The sequence below is a fragment of the Rhineura floridana genome, chromosome 7 (genome assembly GCF_030035675.1).
Source record: "Rhineura floridana isolate rRhiFlo1 chromosome 7, rRhiFlo1.hap2, whole genome shotgun sequence".
Classification (NCBI taxonomy): Eukaryota; Metazoa; Chordata; class Lepidosauria; order Squamata; family Rhineuridae; genus Rhineura; species Rhineura floridana.
The window spans coordinates 92,386,193-92,404,130 of NC_084486.1; the positions used below are offsets into that span (position 1 = coordinate 92,386,193).

Genomic DNA, 17,938 nt, shown 5'->3' on the forward strand with positions numbered 1-17,938 from the left:
TTTAAAGTGGGAAGGGATCTTGGTGGTCATCTAGTAACAACCCCCTACTCAGTTGCTGGAATCTTGCATTTACAGCATTCCTGAGAGATGGACATCCAACCTCAGTTTAAATATCCCAGGAAGGAATCCTCAGAGCTTGGAAACATTACTTTTTTAAACTACAGCTCCCATAAGCCCCAGCCAGCATGGCCACTGGACTGGGCTGATGGGAGTTATAGTTCCAAAAAATAACTTTTCCAAGCTCTGGGAATCCTAATAGACTGGGCTGGGATTTTCTGAGCACAACTCCACATCCAGAATTTAAAGGGAATAGCCATTTTAAAGGCAAGTGAGGCACAATTAAAGTCTCCCCCCCCTTTTGTCAATAGGAGCTTAATACTGCAGTTCCAAGGAAAGAAAATGACCACATTCAGATACGACACTGTGCTGTGTCTGAACCAGCACTTGCTTCTCCCAAACAAACCACTATTAGGAAACCATTAACAAACCTTGGCTTCAGATAATGGTTTGTCCTGAACAAAACAAACCACTAGCACTGGTTCAGATGTAACACTAAGCCAGATGTGCCATGATTTTGTTTCCCTACTGGAGGAAGAGAGGAGCAAAGTAGGAGAGCTCAGGCTGTATGCACCAGCACACACTTTGTGCACAAACTAATTTGCTTAACTATGGCTTATGGCTTAGCATTGTATCTGAACATGCCTCTACATTTCCAGGGCTGGATAATTGGTACTTTGTTGTTGTTATGTGCCTTCAAGTCAATTACGACTTATGGCGACCCTATGAATCAGTGACCTCCAACAGCATCTGTCGTGAACCTCCCTGTTCAGATCTTGTAAGTTCAGGTCTGTGGCTTCCTTGATGGAATCAATCCATCTCTTGTTTGGCCTTCCTCTTTTTCTACTCTCTTCTGTTTTTCCCAGCATTATTGTCTTTTCTAGTGAATCATGTCTTCTCATGATGTGTCCAAAGTATGATAACCTCAGTTTCATCATTTTAGCTTCTAGTGACAGTTCTGGTTTAATTTGTTCTAACACCCAATTATTTGTCTGTTTCACAGTCCATGGTATGCGCAAAGCTCTCTCAATTCTGAATGGTTAATTGTTCATTTGTTGTTGTCATTTGTCACTCTGTGTAACTTGCCATGCTTAGGATCTCCCTGCAACTGCCATAGAGCAAATCTCTGTTGAACCACTACACTGAAGGTGTGTTTTCAGAACCCACCGTATTCTCGTGATTGAAATGTGTTTTAATTCTTTTTAATATTGTATTTTAGATTTTTCAACCCTCCCTGGGACCTATTGGTGAAGTGCGGGCAATTAATAATAATTGATTTAATTGTATTTTATGTATTTATTTTAATGTTTTTGTGATTTTACTGTTTACAATTTTATTATGTACATGTTTGATTTTATTTTTGTAAGCCGCCCTGAGTGCCCTATTATAGGGTAGAAGGGTAGGATAGAAATATTTTAAATAAATAAATGAAATGAAATAAATAGATCGGCCTCATCACTTTCCAACCGAAGGTGGAAACCTAGGCACGCAGACCCCTCTTCTAGTCAAAAAAGGGAGATTCCAAATCTCAGAGAAAAATAGGTAGGGTAAATTATGCTTTACTCTAGCCTTGTATCTCTATGGTTCAGCAACTGTTTGAGGGAGAGAATCATAGTTGGTACATCCAAGTTCTTCTCTAGTTTGCGCAAGGAAAGATGATGATGATGATGATGATGATGAAGAAGAAGAAGAAGAAGAAGAAGAACCTTGGGGAACACCGCTGCAGCATCGCTATTTATCAACTATAAACAAAATCACACTGGATAGTCAACCCTGAAAATCAGAGCAAAGTTTTGAAGTAGCAACATGCAGCTGAGCAGTGCCACCCTCACTGGGTGAGGTGAATCCGCTACTTTTGCACAACACTTTTAATGCATTTTATTCTGTATGGGCTATCAATAGAATATGGACTATATATAAATAGGGAACATAGGAAGTTGCCTTATACCAAGTCAAACCATTGGCCCATCAGCTCAGTAGATTGGCAGCAGCTATCTAGGATTTCAGACTGGATTCTCTCCTAGCCCGACCTGGAGATGCCAGGGATTGCATGCAAGGCAGATGCTCTATCACTGAGCTATAGCCCTTCCCTATTTGCCACAGATTTTTTTGGCATTTATGAAAGAAAGGTCAAACAATTAATGATTAACTCCACCAGTTCTAACTTCCAAGGTCTCGGAGGAGGACAAGGGAAATCTTTTTCTTTGTTTGCTTAATTTAGACAATTTGTGCCCAGACTTTTAGTCAGGACCAGGCCCTCAGGAATCCACCGGGTAGTTCAGAAAGTTCATTTTCTTGTTAACACTTAATGTAAATGTGTACCAGAAGGCAAGAGGGAAGGAACTGAACCAGAGCCAAGCAGGCAGCAATACCTAAGAGGTTGGATCCTTGTCACCAGCCCTAAAATGTCTAACACATCTAAGAGAAGCAGTGCCACTCAGGCAGGTAAGTGAGAGGCTACTGGGAAGAAGGAGGCTAGCATGATCTGATAAAGAGGCTCTAGATGGAAGGCTCCACTTGAATGAGGAAAGGAAGCAATATCTAGTAAGGATGGACAAATCTGTCAGTTTCAGTTTCTCTCTGTTTCTCATATTTCCAATTTTAAATTCAATTCTCTAAATTTCTCCAGCAATCTGTGGTTAAAAAAAAAACTCATGAGAATTTGTCAGCATTTTAGTGCAATTTTCTCCTAATACACATTTTTGCATGCATTTTTGACCAATATACACATTTTTGCAAGCAATTTTCTCTAATAAAATAAGTGTTATTTTCCACTAATATATGCATTTTATGCATACTTTTGCCTAATATATGCATTTTTGTGTGTATAACATTTGGTTGGAGAACTGCTTCATAAAATTCAGGCAAATGTGAATTTTGAAAGATAATTGCATTTCATTCATGTATTGATTTGAGAATTGTGAACTGGGTAGTTTCTCATTAAAATGCAAACAAATTTTAATTTCTCATCTATATCTTAAGCCAGTAAGGAAATTACCAGACTCAGAGGAAGCTTGGTGTATTGCCTTGTTGTCCTAGAGAATGCCCACTAGTCAGCAGGACTCATCTTCTCTGTTGTGTTTAGAATTTTATTACAGCAGCATCACTACACATAGAGCCAACTAAAGCAATTTCTCAAATGTCTAAAATCCTATTTAAAAGAAGGAGGAGAAAATGTTATGCGAGACAGAGATGACACACCATTTCTCAGGGTAAGGGTGGCAAGAACCTCTTCATACCTCTGTTGGCAGTTATATGGCATACTCTTTGCAATGAGAGTTGTTCAAAATGATTTGCCTATATATTTGCCTACATCATTCAGCATTATTTTGATCTTGCTTTTGGTTCATTAGTTGCTGTGTCCTCTCCAGTGACATCCAAGCTTTGTGCTCAGCTCCATTTCTTACTTGACAAGGCTGCAATACAAACCCCACTTACCTGGGAGTAAGTACCATTGAATTCAATGGGCAGACATTGTTAGGATTGCAGCTTAATTTCTTGTTCTGTCTCTAGCCATATTCAGTGCTGTGCTAGCTTGCTAAATCCTAGAAACTGTACCCCATGCTGCTTTGAGCATCTAGCTATCCACAGGGGACCCAAGCCAGATATGCTCATTTTGATATTATCAATTATCTGCTTGGGGGGCGGGCGTGTCAGGGGCTAGATTCAATCTGCCGAAAGATGTGGTTGGCACTGCAAAATAAATAAGTACTACATAAATACAATAAATACAGAATTAACTTCTGAACATCTGCAATTAATGTAGAGCTAAATTGTCTCCTAATATTGCTCCACTTGTATCTGTTATTAAGATATTTCCTTGTACCTTGATAGTGTATACTGATGTCACTATAAAGGCATTCAGAACACAGCACAGAAAATGTGCCCTGCTGACCAGAGAGCATTCTGTATGACAAGACCATTCACAAAACCTCATTCCAGTTTGGTAATTTACTTGTTGGCTTGATCAAGACCTTGATAAGTAATTTGGAAATTGAACCTCTTGGGCAAAATATAACTTCTTATGCTTAAAGAAAAGATTGAATTTGAAAGTAGTTATTCTCTCTTTAGAAGTTGTATTAAATCTCAATTAAAGATCCTTCCCAGTATTCTGTAATGCAGGGGTGGAGAATGAAGAACGTTCTGACCCACAGACTTGATCTGGCCTCCAGCACTATGCTTGACCACAACTCCTGGTTAGACGACACGCTAAACCAAACCTTCCCGCAGCGCTGCATACCAAGCCTTCCCAACCTCCAGCAGAGAGTAAAAAGGACTGGAGAGAAGCAAAGTGGTTGTAAGCTTCTCTCTAGGAAACTGCACATTCACATAGTCTCACTAAGCCAAAATTCAGCTTAGCATATCAAGCAAACCAGGATAGTGTCTTCTCTACATTTAAATTTGAGGACAAGTCAATACACTGCATTACTTAAATGGTATTTTAGATGGATAGTAACAGTGAAATAAATAACAAGAGTTGCAGAAGTTTGTTTGCTCATTTACTGAAGTCTCCTCATTTCAATTAAGGGCCAGCCAAAGTGGAGGTGGGCTCAGAAATTATGACTGTACGAAGCAACAGGGTAGTGGCAAATAATACCATTAGCCCAGCAGAGATTGTCATCAGCAGTGGAAAGATAGTTGACATTCTTCCAAAGAGAAACTGGGCTAGACCCAGTGGAGAGAAGGTATGAACTCATTTTATATTTTAATTATTTATGGATTTCTATACTACCCTTCTGCATCAGTTTCCAGCATGGTTTACAATTTTAATGTTCACCGCCCAGAGAGCTGTTGCTAGTCGGGCGGTATATAAGCTTAATAAAATAAATAAATAAATGAAACAGTAAAATGAAATAAAAATGCAAGCCCAAATTTTAAAAAGTTAAAAGCAGTATAAAAGACAGATACTGGTTCAAAATTAGTTTAAAAACTTGGGAGGATTAAAAAAAAAACTTTCAGCTTCAGAATGAAACCTAACAGTGTAGGTGCTAGGTGAGTCTCTGTGGGAAAGAGTTTCAAAGAGTTTCAAACTGAAAATGCCCCCTCCCTAGTTGTCACCTGACTCACCTCAGATGAGAGGAGATCTTCGAGGAGGGCATTGGCAGATGACCAAGTAGGCAGGTGTTTCTTCAGTTACCTGGGGGCTAGAATGAAGCCAAGGCACAGCCCCTTACCCCTGAGAAGAGGGAGTGAGCCTCTGCAATACTGAGTTCCTCTTAGGAGGGCTCTTGAAGGATAAAGAAGATGGCAAAGATTTCTGGTTATGGTGTCAACACCAGCTGGATGTGGAATTGGTTTACGTTTTTATGTACTCTGGTCTCTTTTTAGTTGCTGAGAGTCTAGATTATGTGTTGAAGGTCATGCTACTGATGCTGGTATGCACCCGAGACACTATAGATAACTTGCTGGTGGTGGGGCTTAGTTTTATATTTTTCACTGTTAATTTTTATCCTTGTTTTATATGTGACTGCATTATTTCCTTGTAATATTGAATTTGAATTATTGACTTTGCTTTATTTGAATATGTTATGTTTTATAATGAATTTTATGGGGTTTTTTTGTTATCTAATATCTATTGTGAGATGTTTTGGGTATAGTCCACCTTAAAAAAGCAGCATTTAAACTAAACCAAGCCATGTAAGGCTTCATTGGCAAGCAGAAGTACCTTGAGTAGACGGGGAGTCAATGGAGCTCTTTCAACACTGGTGAGATGTGTTCCCAATTACCAGTTCCAGATCATATTCCAAGAGCTGCATTCTGTACTCACTGTAGCAGCCTTTACCAACCAGTGAGCCTCCAGATGTTGTGGGACAACAACTCCCATCAGCCTCAGCCAGCATTGCCAATGGTCAGGAAAGATGGGAGCTGTGGTCCAACAACATCTGGAGGCACACTGGTTGGGAAAGGCTGCACTGTAGTTTCTGGGCTGTTTTCAAGGATAGCCCCACATTTAATGCATTACAGCAGACTTAAACAGGAGATTACCCAAGCATGGATAACATTGGTCAGACTATCCCTAACTGAAGAGAGAAGGAATGCAGGAGTAGGGAACATTTTTTAGCCAGAGGGCCAAATTGTCTCATGGGCAACATTCCAGGGGCCACATGATGGTAGTGGTTGGGGACAGAAGCAAAAGGTGTTTGGAGCCAGAGGCAAGAGTTGGTAGGGTAATACATGTGACTCCTGCACAGTCGGCTACATTTAGACAATGCAAAAGGCATAGATTTCTATACCCACCCACACATATCTCTGTCCTCCTCCTTCCATAACCAAGAAGCATTATCACAGTTCAGGGACACATTCCAGCCAGGGAAAAACATGTGAGTTAAAGGATATGAGTGGGAACAATACATTGTCTGGTAGTAAATAAAGTTGATAAGTTATGTTTATTAGGCCAGAGGAACTAAAATCCATAGGACACAGGGTGCAATGTGCTAGTCATGTGCAATGATGTAGCCTTCTTTAGGTCAACAGCATTATATCCATAAAACTAATAGATGAACTGAAAACTAAAATATTAAAACAAAATAATATTTTATTATTATTATAAAGAGTGTTGATCATTCAATATGGAAATGAGCATACAAATATGTTTTATAAACATATTCAATTTCCAAGTGTTTAAAATGTCAACAGTGCCAAAAGTTCAACTTTTGATAGCACTAACATTTTGAAATGTTTCATACACATAAACCACCACCTCCATCATCCAGAATGTTTCATTGCTAATCTGCTTTGATGAGAAATTCTAAGCCAGCTCAAGGTTACACTGATCCCTTTCTTGTCTGTGGTTCTAAACTAATAGCTACTGCTCTAAGAAGTAACATTATGGGGCACTTTTCACTTCTGTTACATAATTCCTACACAATAACAGTTTTCACTGACTCAAGAACATACAACTACAATATAGGGTCCTGTGTAGTCTGACATAGTAATTAGAATTGGATGGAAGAACTTCGGTTAAAGTCCCCACTCATCCGTGAATCTCAGTGGGTAACCTCGAGCCGTTTGTTATCTCTCAGCCCAGTCTCCCTTGCAAGGTTATGAAAATTAAATTGGAGGGAACCATATATACCAACCTGAGCTCTTTGGGAAAAGAAAGGGATAAAAATAAAATAAATAAGATGAAATTGCATTTATAAATGTATAGGCTGACCTTCAGCGCAGGTCTCCTAGGGCCATTTATAAGAAAAGCAATATAAAATAATATCATAACACATTATAAAATTGACACAAATCACAGAAGCAACAGCCAAGAACCAGCAAAATCCAACAAGCCATACAAACAATTGCTATAAAACATGTTGGAATGTCTGGACAAACAAACAAAAGTCTTCAAGTGGCACTGAAAAAACATCAAGGTTGTTACCAGGAGAGCTTATTTTGGGAGAGCATTCTATATATGAGACACCATAGCTGAGAAAGTCATCTCCCCAGTCATCATTGTCCATTTACCTTCAGATGTAGGAGATCCTGAAGAAAGGCCCTTATGATGAATGATTTCTTCAGTCAGCATGCACAACAACAGATAGCCAGGTCTCAAGCTTTTTAAGAAAGATAAAGGAAAAGCTATTTCAGAACATGGTATTAGGAGACCTTTATGAGGCTGCTTGTGGAAGGAAACTATCCCAACACAAAACATAGCTTGCCTGGGGGCTCATTATCCACTCGGTTACACAAGTTTCACACCGCCGTGATTCCACTGACTTCACTAACTGAGTGGGGAATAAGGCCCTGAGGTCATAATCTCAGTGAGGAGCAGTGAACCAAATTCACAGCAAATGCATTAGATAAAGGGCAGAATAAGGTGTTCTTTTCTCTTTTTTTAATCACTTTTCCCTTGTGGGTTAAACTTTCAGTTGCCTGGCTAGTGACCCTTTATCAGTGCCTGCTGCTGATCTCAGTCTTGTCCATATTTCTTGACTAATAATTAACACAACTTTATTGTGTTTGTGAATTGTCCATGAGCTGCCCATGAGTTTCTCTCACCACCTAGTTGGTAGGGTAGATTTTGGTAGAAAAGCCACTGGTTCTCTGTCTTAGAAAAACAGCCTATCCATGTAAGTCATGTGAGATATGGCCAGCTGTAAGAACATAAGAAGAGCCCTGCTGGAGCAGGTTAAAGACCTGTCAAGTCCAGCATCCTGTTTTCAGCCAAGCCCATAAGCAGGATATGACGGCAATATAATCATCTCCCACTACTGCTTCCCAGAAACTGGTTTGCAGAGGGATGCTGCCTGTTCTCCTGGAGGTAGTATACAGCCATCATGACTGACAGCAAGTGACAGACTTATCATCCATGAATTTGTCTAACCCTTTTTAAAAGCTATCCAGGTTGGTGTCCATTACCACACGTGGCAGCAAATGCCATACTTTGGAAATTCCATATGCACCGTGATAAGGTAAAGATACAAATACAGTACAGCTTTGCATAGACTGCCATAGAGGCCATTTTTAACAGGAATACTTGCTATAAGTTTTCTCCAGGGAAAAAAAGTTTGGAGTTCAACTGCTAGCTTTTTTGTCAACTGCTAGCTAATTAAGATCATACACTGTGTGTTTGTATCCAGCCTTTTGGCCCACAGAAGGGATACAAAGTGGCTTAAAACATTAACATAATATGATACAAAAGCTAAAAACAGAGAAGATTACAGAGCCCAAAGAACTCAAGTATATTCAGCGGGCAAGAATTTCAAAGTGGTGAAAGGCCCAGTGGAATAAAAAGGTTTTAATCACCTACCTAATTTTCATCAGTGAGGGAAGCAACCCTGTGTTGGCTTTAACCCCACAATTTGCTCTCAATCACATATCTTCTGGAAACTGTTTCATACATTTCCCAGAAAACATACCTCTGACATTACTAGGCGCGCCAGTTGCTGAGATGATACTGTGTGCCTGGCTGCTAATGAATTACATTACTGTAGGCAAGCCAGTATTTGATAAATAACACATTCTTTCAATCATATTTCTTATTTAACTGAGCCTTTCAATGTACCTGTTGTCTTGGTGACTCAATAATGCTGGTCTAACTTTGGGAAGTCCAGTCAGGATCCTATCACCCTCCATCCAGTATCAGAGCTTGGAAAAGTTACTTTTTTGAACTACAACTCCCATCAGCCCTAGGCAACATGGCCACTGGATTAGGCTGATGGGAGCTGTAGTTCAAAAAAGTAACTTTTCCAAGCTCTGAACTGGATTATAGGATTGCATTGTCAGGTTTGTTCTTAATGCTCTATGGAGAATTTATATGTATCATGCTGCCTAATGCTTAGGGTTCATCTACAATACTAATCTAAGCTGACCGTGAAGTTTCTGTCCGCTGAGAGAACAGGGGCTTGCTTAAGGCAGCCTCATATGACTGAGTGCTCTTCAAATATATATCTATTTATCTTGCTGTATGGGGAAGCATAAGGACGTCTGACAGAGCCCAGGAGGTTATAGCTTCCTATTTGTAAGAGGTTGCGGTACCACGCTCTTTGACACAGGCAGTGATCAGGCCACTCCTGAAGGAATACGAACTGGACCTGGAAGACATTAGCAACTACAGGCCTGTTGCAAATATCCCCTTTCTGGGCAAGGTGTTTGAGCAGGTGGTTGCTAACCAGCTCCAAGCTCTCCAGGATGCAAAGGAATTTCTAGATCTACTTTGGTCAGGCTGTATGCCTTGTTTTGGAAAGACCTTGGTCACCCTGTGAGATGACCTTTACAGAGAGGAAGGTGCAACCCTGTTGATTCTCTTGAACTTCTATGTTGTTTTTGCAGCTATTGATCATGGAATTCTTCTGAATAGTCTGTCTGGGTTGAGGGCAAGAGGCAGTGCTTTGAGGTGGGTGATGAATTCCAGAAGGAGTTGCCAGGGGATTTTTGCTCTCCTCCACAGTTTATTCAACATCTACATAACACCACTGGGAGAGGTCATCCATCCAAGGATATGGGCTGAGATGTCATCAGCATGCTACCAGCCCTCAGCTTTACATCTCCTTTTTATCTAGTCCAGGTGAGGCAGTGGAGGTTCTGAACTAGTGGACTGGGTAAGGTCCAATAAACTGAAGCTTAATTCAGATAGGACAGATGTACTGTGCATAGTGATTGGCCTGCCCAGTTAGGTGGGATCCAACCTGTCTTGAATGTGGTTGCACTCCCCCTAAAAGAGCAGGTTCATAGTTTGGGAGTGCTCTTAGATCCAGCTTTGTCCCTGGATGCACATGTAGTCTCAGTGATGGAGCACCTTTTACCAGCTTAGACTGATATGTAGCTGTGGCTCTATCTGGACAGAGATAGTCTTCTGATAGTTATCCATGCTCTGGTAACCTGCCGGCTGGATTGCTCCTATGCATTTTATGTGGGGCTGCCTTTGAAGATAATCTGGAAACTACAGCTGTGCCCAAACAAGGCAGCAGGTTTGTTCATGGGAACTGACAGATATCAGCATATTATGCCATCTGTACTGGCTTCCACTCCATTTCTGGGTTCATTTCAAAGTGCTGAAAGAAGGGACTATGATATTCTAAAAAACACAAAACAGAGAAAAAGTACTATTTAAAAAAAAATCCTTAGAAAACACTAGTACAGTAAATGTCTACTGCGTATGGTCAATGTCCTTTAGATTCTTGTCCTTCCTGGTTACTGCAATCAATCAGACCTGAGCTTTCAATCTAGACCTCAAAGGTAGTGAATGCTCCTTAAGAAGGTGGTAATTTGACCTCAACTGAAAAAAAAACTAGACTAGACCCTACAATCTTGAACAATCCCCCTCCCCATGTCAAATTTACAATTTCTGAGCACGGTATTGGAGAATGTGGTATCTTCCCCATCTGAGACAGTCTTGTTTCCTCCCTTTGATTTAAGACACAGATCCATGAAATTAACTCCAAGGCCTGTTTTACATGTTAATAAAATTTAAATAAATGAAAGTATTGAAATGAAATGCAGAATGACTGGAGATAAAAGGAAAGACAAACAAATTAGTTAGGAATGACATCAGATACAACTTAACCTCTGATAGTCAATGAATTTCCAAGGGGAATGGAGGAGACAATTGCTATGCCTGAATTCAACCACCTAATGGCAAAGCACCTAATGAAACAGATTGTAATTCTCAGAAGCTTATATCATAATAAATGTGTTAGTCTTTAAGGTGCCACAGCACTCTTAAGTGTTTTTGAAAACATTATGAACCCATTTCCTTCTGATCCCCTGACATTCCTTCTCTGCAACAGCAAGCTGCTACTAAAACTGAATCCCCCCCCTAAAAAGGCCTACGATTCATATTAAATCAGAACCTGGTTTCTCATAGATTTGGTATAGGCTGAAATGTTCCTGAAAACCCTAGCACAGGAATAGGCCAAAAGACCAGGAACAGTATGTCATCCAGAGCCACAACAAAAGAAACTATACCAGAAAGGTGAAGGGCTTCGCTGCGAATTTCCATATTATGCTTGCAACAAAATTTGCATGCAATCTGCATGAACCGGAGAGCATGGTTGCCATATGATGACTGATAGATGTATCACAACATGTTAATGATGCCATTTTTATCATAATTTACTCCTTGGGGATTTGAGGAACAGTTGAGCTGCCATGGCATATGCGAGACAGTTTACTGTCTGACAAATTATGTATGGTCTGCCAGAAAGAGGTAAGTTTTAAAAAATAATTCCTGGCATGTTAGAAAGATGGCAGATCTCTTGCTGAATGAAGGCTCTAATAAGCTGGAGTGAGCAAGAAGCCTAGCACTGCTAAATCTATACAATCAAATAAATTATGAAGCATTCTTAGAAATCTTAACCGTTGTGGGCCACAATCCAACACAGAATGAATGGGTTTAAGAGCTCTTGTAGTCTGTCATGGATTATTTCTATGAGATTTTAAAGTGTGCTTCCTAGTTTCTGCATATTTTAAATGCTGTGTCATACTTCTTTCAAGCTTTCTATAGCATCCTGAAAAGCTAAACTATTAAACTGGGTTTTGAATTAAAATCCAGACGTTTTGACAAGAACCTGCACAGAACGCAGCATTTTATGGACCACATCCACGATGAAGCCAGCCTTAGAATGCTTTGCAATGACCTGTAAGACTCATGATCTCTTCTGCCTGCAGATGCTAGATGTTGGAGACCTTGTGGTCATGCCTGGGATAATAGATCCTCACGTGCATATATGTGAGCCTGGACACCCAGCTGGTGAGGGATTTACATCTATGACTCAGGCTGCAGCTGCAGGAGGCATCACAACTGTCGTTGACATGCCATTGTACGGTACCAGAGGACTGGAGGGAGGGAATAAAGGGAGGGAATAAGGACTTTCCTATTTTAATTCATAAGAATTCACAAGGAGATTCCCCAAGTCAATTCACTTTTATTGTTTCAATGCCACAATGCAAGAGTATATGTGTCTCTTCTTAATATTCCCTAGTCCCCTATTCCACTGTTGCCCCTCACCTCACCTCACAAGATTTTCAGGAGATACTTTCCTGGGGGGGGGGCAGGAGGCTGAAGAGGGGAAGAAGGGTCAGGGAATTCTGCAGATGTGAACATCCTTGTGTTTGTACTGCACTGTTTGTTTTCTTGTATTTATATCCTCCCTTCCACCATGAAAATCAAGCAGCTTTAAGAATATAAGAACATAAGATGAGCCTGCTGGATCAGGCCAGTGGCCCATCTAGTCCAGCATCCTGTTCTCACAGTGGCCAACCAGGTGCCTGGGGGAAGCCCACAAGCAGGACCCGAGTGCAAGAACACTCTCCCCTCCTGAGGCTTCCGGCAACTGTTTTTCAGAAGCATGCTGCCTCTGACTAGGGTGGCAGAGCACAGCCATCACGGCTAGTAGCCATTGATAGCCCTGTCCTCCAGCTTTGTGTATCACTACATGAACTTTCTTTGCCAAGCCATGTGCACTCACCCATCTTACAGATTTCTGGCATCTGTAGATAAGGAATATTTTGGGTGGAAGGTTTATCTTCAGGCAACATACTTTTGCAATTTCTAAAATGCCATATACAGTCCTGCAGTGCCACCTACTGGTCAGATGGTGTAACCAAGTGTGCATTTGTGCCACATTCACACTGTACATTTATTCCACTTTAAACAGTCATGGTTTCCCCCAAAGAATCCTGGGAAGTGTAGTTTGTGAAGGGTGCTGAGAGTTGCTAGGAGACCTCTATTCTCCTCACACAGCTACAATTCCTCGAGTAGTTTAACAGTCAGTCCTTTTCCCCAGAGAACTCTGGGAATTACTGGCCTGTAAGGGGACTATGGCTTTCCTAACAACTCTCAGTATCCTTCACAAACTACATTTCCCAGAATTCTTTGGAGGAAACCATGACTGTTTAAAATGGAATAATAGTGGAATAAATGTACAGAGTGAATGTGACCTCATCAGTTTCCACGCCAAAAGTCCATGGGCTTTTTTGCTGTTTTTAGGGGGGGGGGGCATGAAATGTCTACACATAACTATACGAGCACTGGTGGCTGGTGGCTCCATGTCAGTGGGGCAGTGGAATCCTCTCTGGATTTTAGTCTAGACCTTCAAGGAGCTGTCCAAGGTGCATCTGGGGCAAATCCCATTGCCCTATTGACATGGAGCCACCAGCCACCACTGTATACCAGGGCACCAAAACTCACATACCAGCAACAGTACTGAGAGCCAATGTAATGTAGTGGTTGTCTGTCTGCCTGTCTGCCTGTCTGTCTGTCTAATGTACACCCTGCCTTTCCTGATAATTCAAGCTGGCTAATTATAGGAGCAGATACCAAACCTATCAATCTAGGACTGAAGATGCCCATGTTCAAATCCCTACTCAGTCATGAAGCTTAACCTTGAGTCTCACAGGTAGCTTGTTTAATTCTATGATGTATGGTACTTTGAGCACATTACTAAAGGAAAGTCATGATACAAATACATTTACAATACAGTACAGTAAATAAACCTTTGCGTCTGGTTGGGGATCATGTACATAGGGAAGACTCATGATCTTTGACATGGTAAGGGAACATGCAGATCCAATGGCAGAAATTCAAGCAAATCATCCCCAGCGCTTACCACATTATAAGACAGGCTTTCCCAAAAACAAATTTAAACTAAGAGGAAGCTTGGACTACAGACTGAAGACAGATGATGCAGGAACTTTGCTGAAGCTAAGGAGGCCTGGGTCTGGTCATTGCCATATTTCAAGTGAAGAAAGACAGGATATAAATATTTATTTGTAGTTTTTTATATATCTATAGTTTATTCAGGTTTTCACATTATTGCAATAAAACAGTACAGTCCTTTATTCCCTCCCACCCCCTCCCAGCTCCCCTCCCACCCCCTCCCAGCTCCCCTCCCACCCCCTCCCAGCTCCCCTCCCTCTCTCAGCCCTCATGCTCCCCCCTTTTTTGTTACCGCATTTTCATTTCTGATGTTCAGTTGTTTGGCATGTTATACAGTGTGCAGGCTCACATGCTCAGACAAGGGTTAGGATAAATTAGTGTCAATGCTTATATACCACTTTATGTCATGCAAACTTCAGTGCATTTTCAATAAAAACAACAAAAATAAATGAAATATAAAATACAAAACATACATAATAATACATAACAATTTCATTCCATTTAACAACAGTACAAGAAACAATCAAGTGGGGAAAAACAGAGCAATCCAACTCAGGGGAAGCCAGCATAAAGTTATGCCGCATCCAATTGCCGTTCAGGAGCCTCTAGATTGCCTGAATGCCGGCTTATGCTGGGAGCTGCATGCAGGGACCAGAAAGTAAAAGCCTGCTCTCCTAAATGCCCCTACTGGGGAGTAAGCCCTCTCCATTAAGTTCTATTGTACTTATTTTCATAGACCATTTTTCCTGGCGTAACTTTTGCCTGAACTGGGACCTTCAGGAGCGCTCTGAACATGAATTGAATGTGGCCTAAGTCCCCTCATCTTGGCCCCTCCCCTGACATGGCCCCAACATGCCCCCTTTTCAGGAATTACTCTGGCTTATGTCGGCTTCACTTATGCCAGTCTCGGTTGAGCTGGCTGAGCTGGAGATCCGCTGCATCCAACTCCACTCAGCCCAGTGTAAATGCAAGTTGGATTGCACCCTAAGTCTTCAAAAGCTTTTAAAAGCAAATGGACTTCCACCACCCTGGGATCCTACTGGGAGGAAGGGCAGGATATAAATCAAATAAATAAATTTTAAATGCTCATTAAAGTTGTGGCCATTCTCACTTCCAAAGAGAGAGAATTCCATAGCTGGGCACCACCACAAAGAACGCTCGTTCTTGAGTCCGCTTTGCTGTCCTCAGGGCTTGGGATGCTTGGTATGGGTTATAGTAATAATAAAATACAATAAGCAAATAAGATAATAAAGCATAGCTTAAATGGAAGTTGAGCATTATTCTCCTTCAGTTTTTATTATGATTGCACACTAGTAGGAATATGGACTAATACTGACTTGGTGATAGTAACTTTGCAAGTCTTGTGAATAAAATTTAAAATTAAGAGGGAAAGTGTATGGAAAACAAAACTCTGAATATACAGTAACAGTTGCATAGTCACAGATCTATAAAATTGATGTTGGTTTGCTTGTAAACAGCTGGAATTAGATTGCTTGCAAAGAAGTATGCATTTTGGTAGTGTCTGTTAATGTAGCTAAACTGAATTAATAGGGTGGCTGGTGAAACTGAGAAGGTAATTAAAGTGAGGAGGAATTTAGAATTAAGTTCACTGAGTTTAATAGGACTTTCTTTGCAATTTGACAAAGAAAATCTTATTATGAAGGCCTGAGCAATAAAATAAGAAAAGGAGTACACACTTTGCACTTGGCCCTGGTGACAAATAGCAAAAGCCATCACAGGATTCAGCTAGCTCCACTGCAAAATGGGAGGGCTTGCCTCGCGTTGCGTCCTATGTGAAACCTGCAACAAAATGTTCCAGCATGGAGTGCCCCTATTCAAGATTCCAGCCATGCCTTCTTCCAGTATATTCCATTCCAACCCCCATGGTTTCCCATTCTCTCATCCAATAGCCATTCAGCTTTCCAGGTCCAGTGAGAATGCACTGTCAGCATCAGGCTGTTTTGGGCCCTCTTGTCTCCTCCACTTTAACGTTTTCTTCTCCTGATGTTTTCATATTTTTGCAAAGTTTGAAGTATCCTCAAGCTTGCTGATACATTCCGCTTGTAAATGGATGATAATGTTTTGTCTACATGACGATCCACATTTGAAAAAAGAGTTCACTATTTGTATATAAGATATACCAAATTCTATAACAGATTGTGCTTCACGACTGGCAGCCAGACAAGGCTAGAAATGAGCCTGGACAGTGGACAAAGTTTAATTGGCTTCTGAGCAGGACTGGCTCTACTATTAGGCAGAGTGAGGCAATTGCCTCAGGCAACTGATTTGGGGTTCTCATAAAAAGGCAGCAAATTGTTTGTTACTTAATTTATTAATGATGTATTTTTACTGCCAGGGAGTGAGGAGAGCTCCTTCTGAGACTTTCTGCCTCAGGTACCAAAATCATTTGAATGGCCTTCGGTAGTATGCTTCTCCCTAACTTTTTTTTGGGGGGGGTGTTATGGGACAGGTTCATTTGCTGCTCTGTCTTAAGCAGCAAAATGTGCTGGGCCAAGCCTGCTGTCAAGTAACATTTGGCTCTCTTCCATCTCCTCAACTCAGATACTGCTGTCCTCCAACCACAACCTTGTCTGCCCTTGATATCAAGCTCCAGTCTGCCAAGGGAAAGTGCCACATTGATGTTGCCTTTTGGGGTGGCATTGTTCCTGGAAATCAGGTTTGTATTCAGCAGTGAAATGGCATGAGCTGCTCTGTGCCTTATGTACGTTGGAGGGAAGGCTGTGAAAGCAATTGAAATAAAGAGGATTCCAATAATAAAAGTGTCCCTTTAGAGGGAATGATCCATTAAAAATTAGAAGCTGGGAATGGATGAAGGATTCTGCCCCACTATTAGCTACTCTGCACCCTATGCAAGAGCTTTGGAAACAGTACAGAGTTTCTTAAGTAAGAGCTTAGATCCAAGATATGGCTGGAAAACAATCCTTTAACTTGAAAGTCCAGTGTTCTAATTCTAGATATCTATGGATGAATTGCAGTTGATTGGGAAAGGAACTTTGTGCATCCTCAGAGTAGGGATGTGAGAGAAATTAGATTCAGTTCACATTTAAAGGCAAACCCACCTAATTTGCACTTTCTGAAACAATACATGGCTTGAAAAAGTCAGATTGGAATGGATCCAAATATGAGAAGAAGCTTCCAAACTCTTGGGTATTCTGGGGCCTGTTGGGAGGTGGCACAAGTATGCACATAAGTGAGGAAGTTTAAAATCTTTGTAAATGGAAGTTGACATACCTATAGAGTTGCAATCTGGAAAAAAAACATCCTACAGCCCCTGAGATGCTTTCTAAATTCCTTGTGGAGTGGAGTTATCAGACCAATGAGGCCTTATTTCATTTGCCTAAGGAGTTTCTCAAAGGCTGCCTCTGGAGATGGATTCCCTGGGGGCAAGGATGGTAACATCTTTGCACTGAGAATGAGGAAAGGTCTGCTGTCAGGAAAACAATTAGTTTGTGGACACATCTGTGACCACCATTATATTCATGTTCAAAAACTGGCTTGAGAACTATTAATTTTAGAGGTGGAAATTTTCCCTGTTACACTGAAGCAGAGTTGCTCCAGTTTATTCCAACCAAAGAATGGGTTCATGGTATTCAACATAATACCTTACAACATAATCCTTTTTACACCATTATGACCTACACATTGGTACAATATTTAGCCAATGCTTCAGAGAAATGGGGCTGGTCATTTTGGTTCTTGCCCCTGTGCACATTTGGTTTTAACTTTTGCCTTAACTGTATGTAGCTGGATACATGCAGAAATTGCAGATGA

At 41.0% G+C, this 17,938-nt stretch overlaps 1 protein-coding gene across 2 annotated transcripts in view; it reads left to right on the top strand.

The window, feature by feature from the left end:
- The first annotated feature begins 2,259 nt into the window (after positions 1-2,259).
- Positions 2,260-17,938, top strand: part of LOC133389233 (allantoinase, mitochondrial-like) — a 39,504-nt gene continuing 23,825 nt past the window's right edge. Inside the window, exons 1-4 of one of the 2 annotated variants that reach the window (XM_061636512.1) lie at positions 2,260-2,502; positions 4,585-4,742; positions 12,157-12,308; positions 16,709-16,823. In XM_061636512.1, the coding sequence (XP_061492496.1) occupies positions 2,463-2,502; positions 4,585-4,742; positions 12,157-12,308; positions 16,709-16,823 (465 nt within the window). In that variant the 5' untranslated portion in view covers positions 2,260-2,462. The remainder of the gene's footprint in view (positions 2,503-4,584; positions 4,743-12,156; positions 12,309-16,708; positions 16,824-17,938) is intronic. The other variant, XM_061636513.1, reaches the window with a different exon arrangement.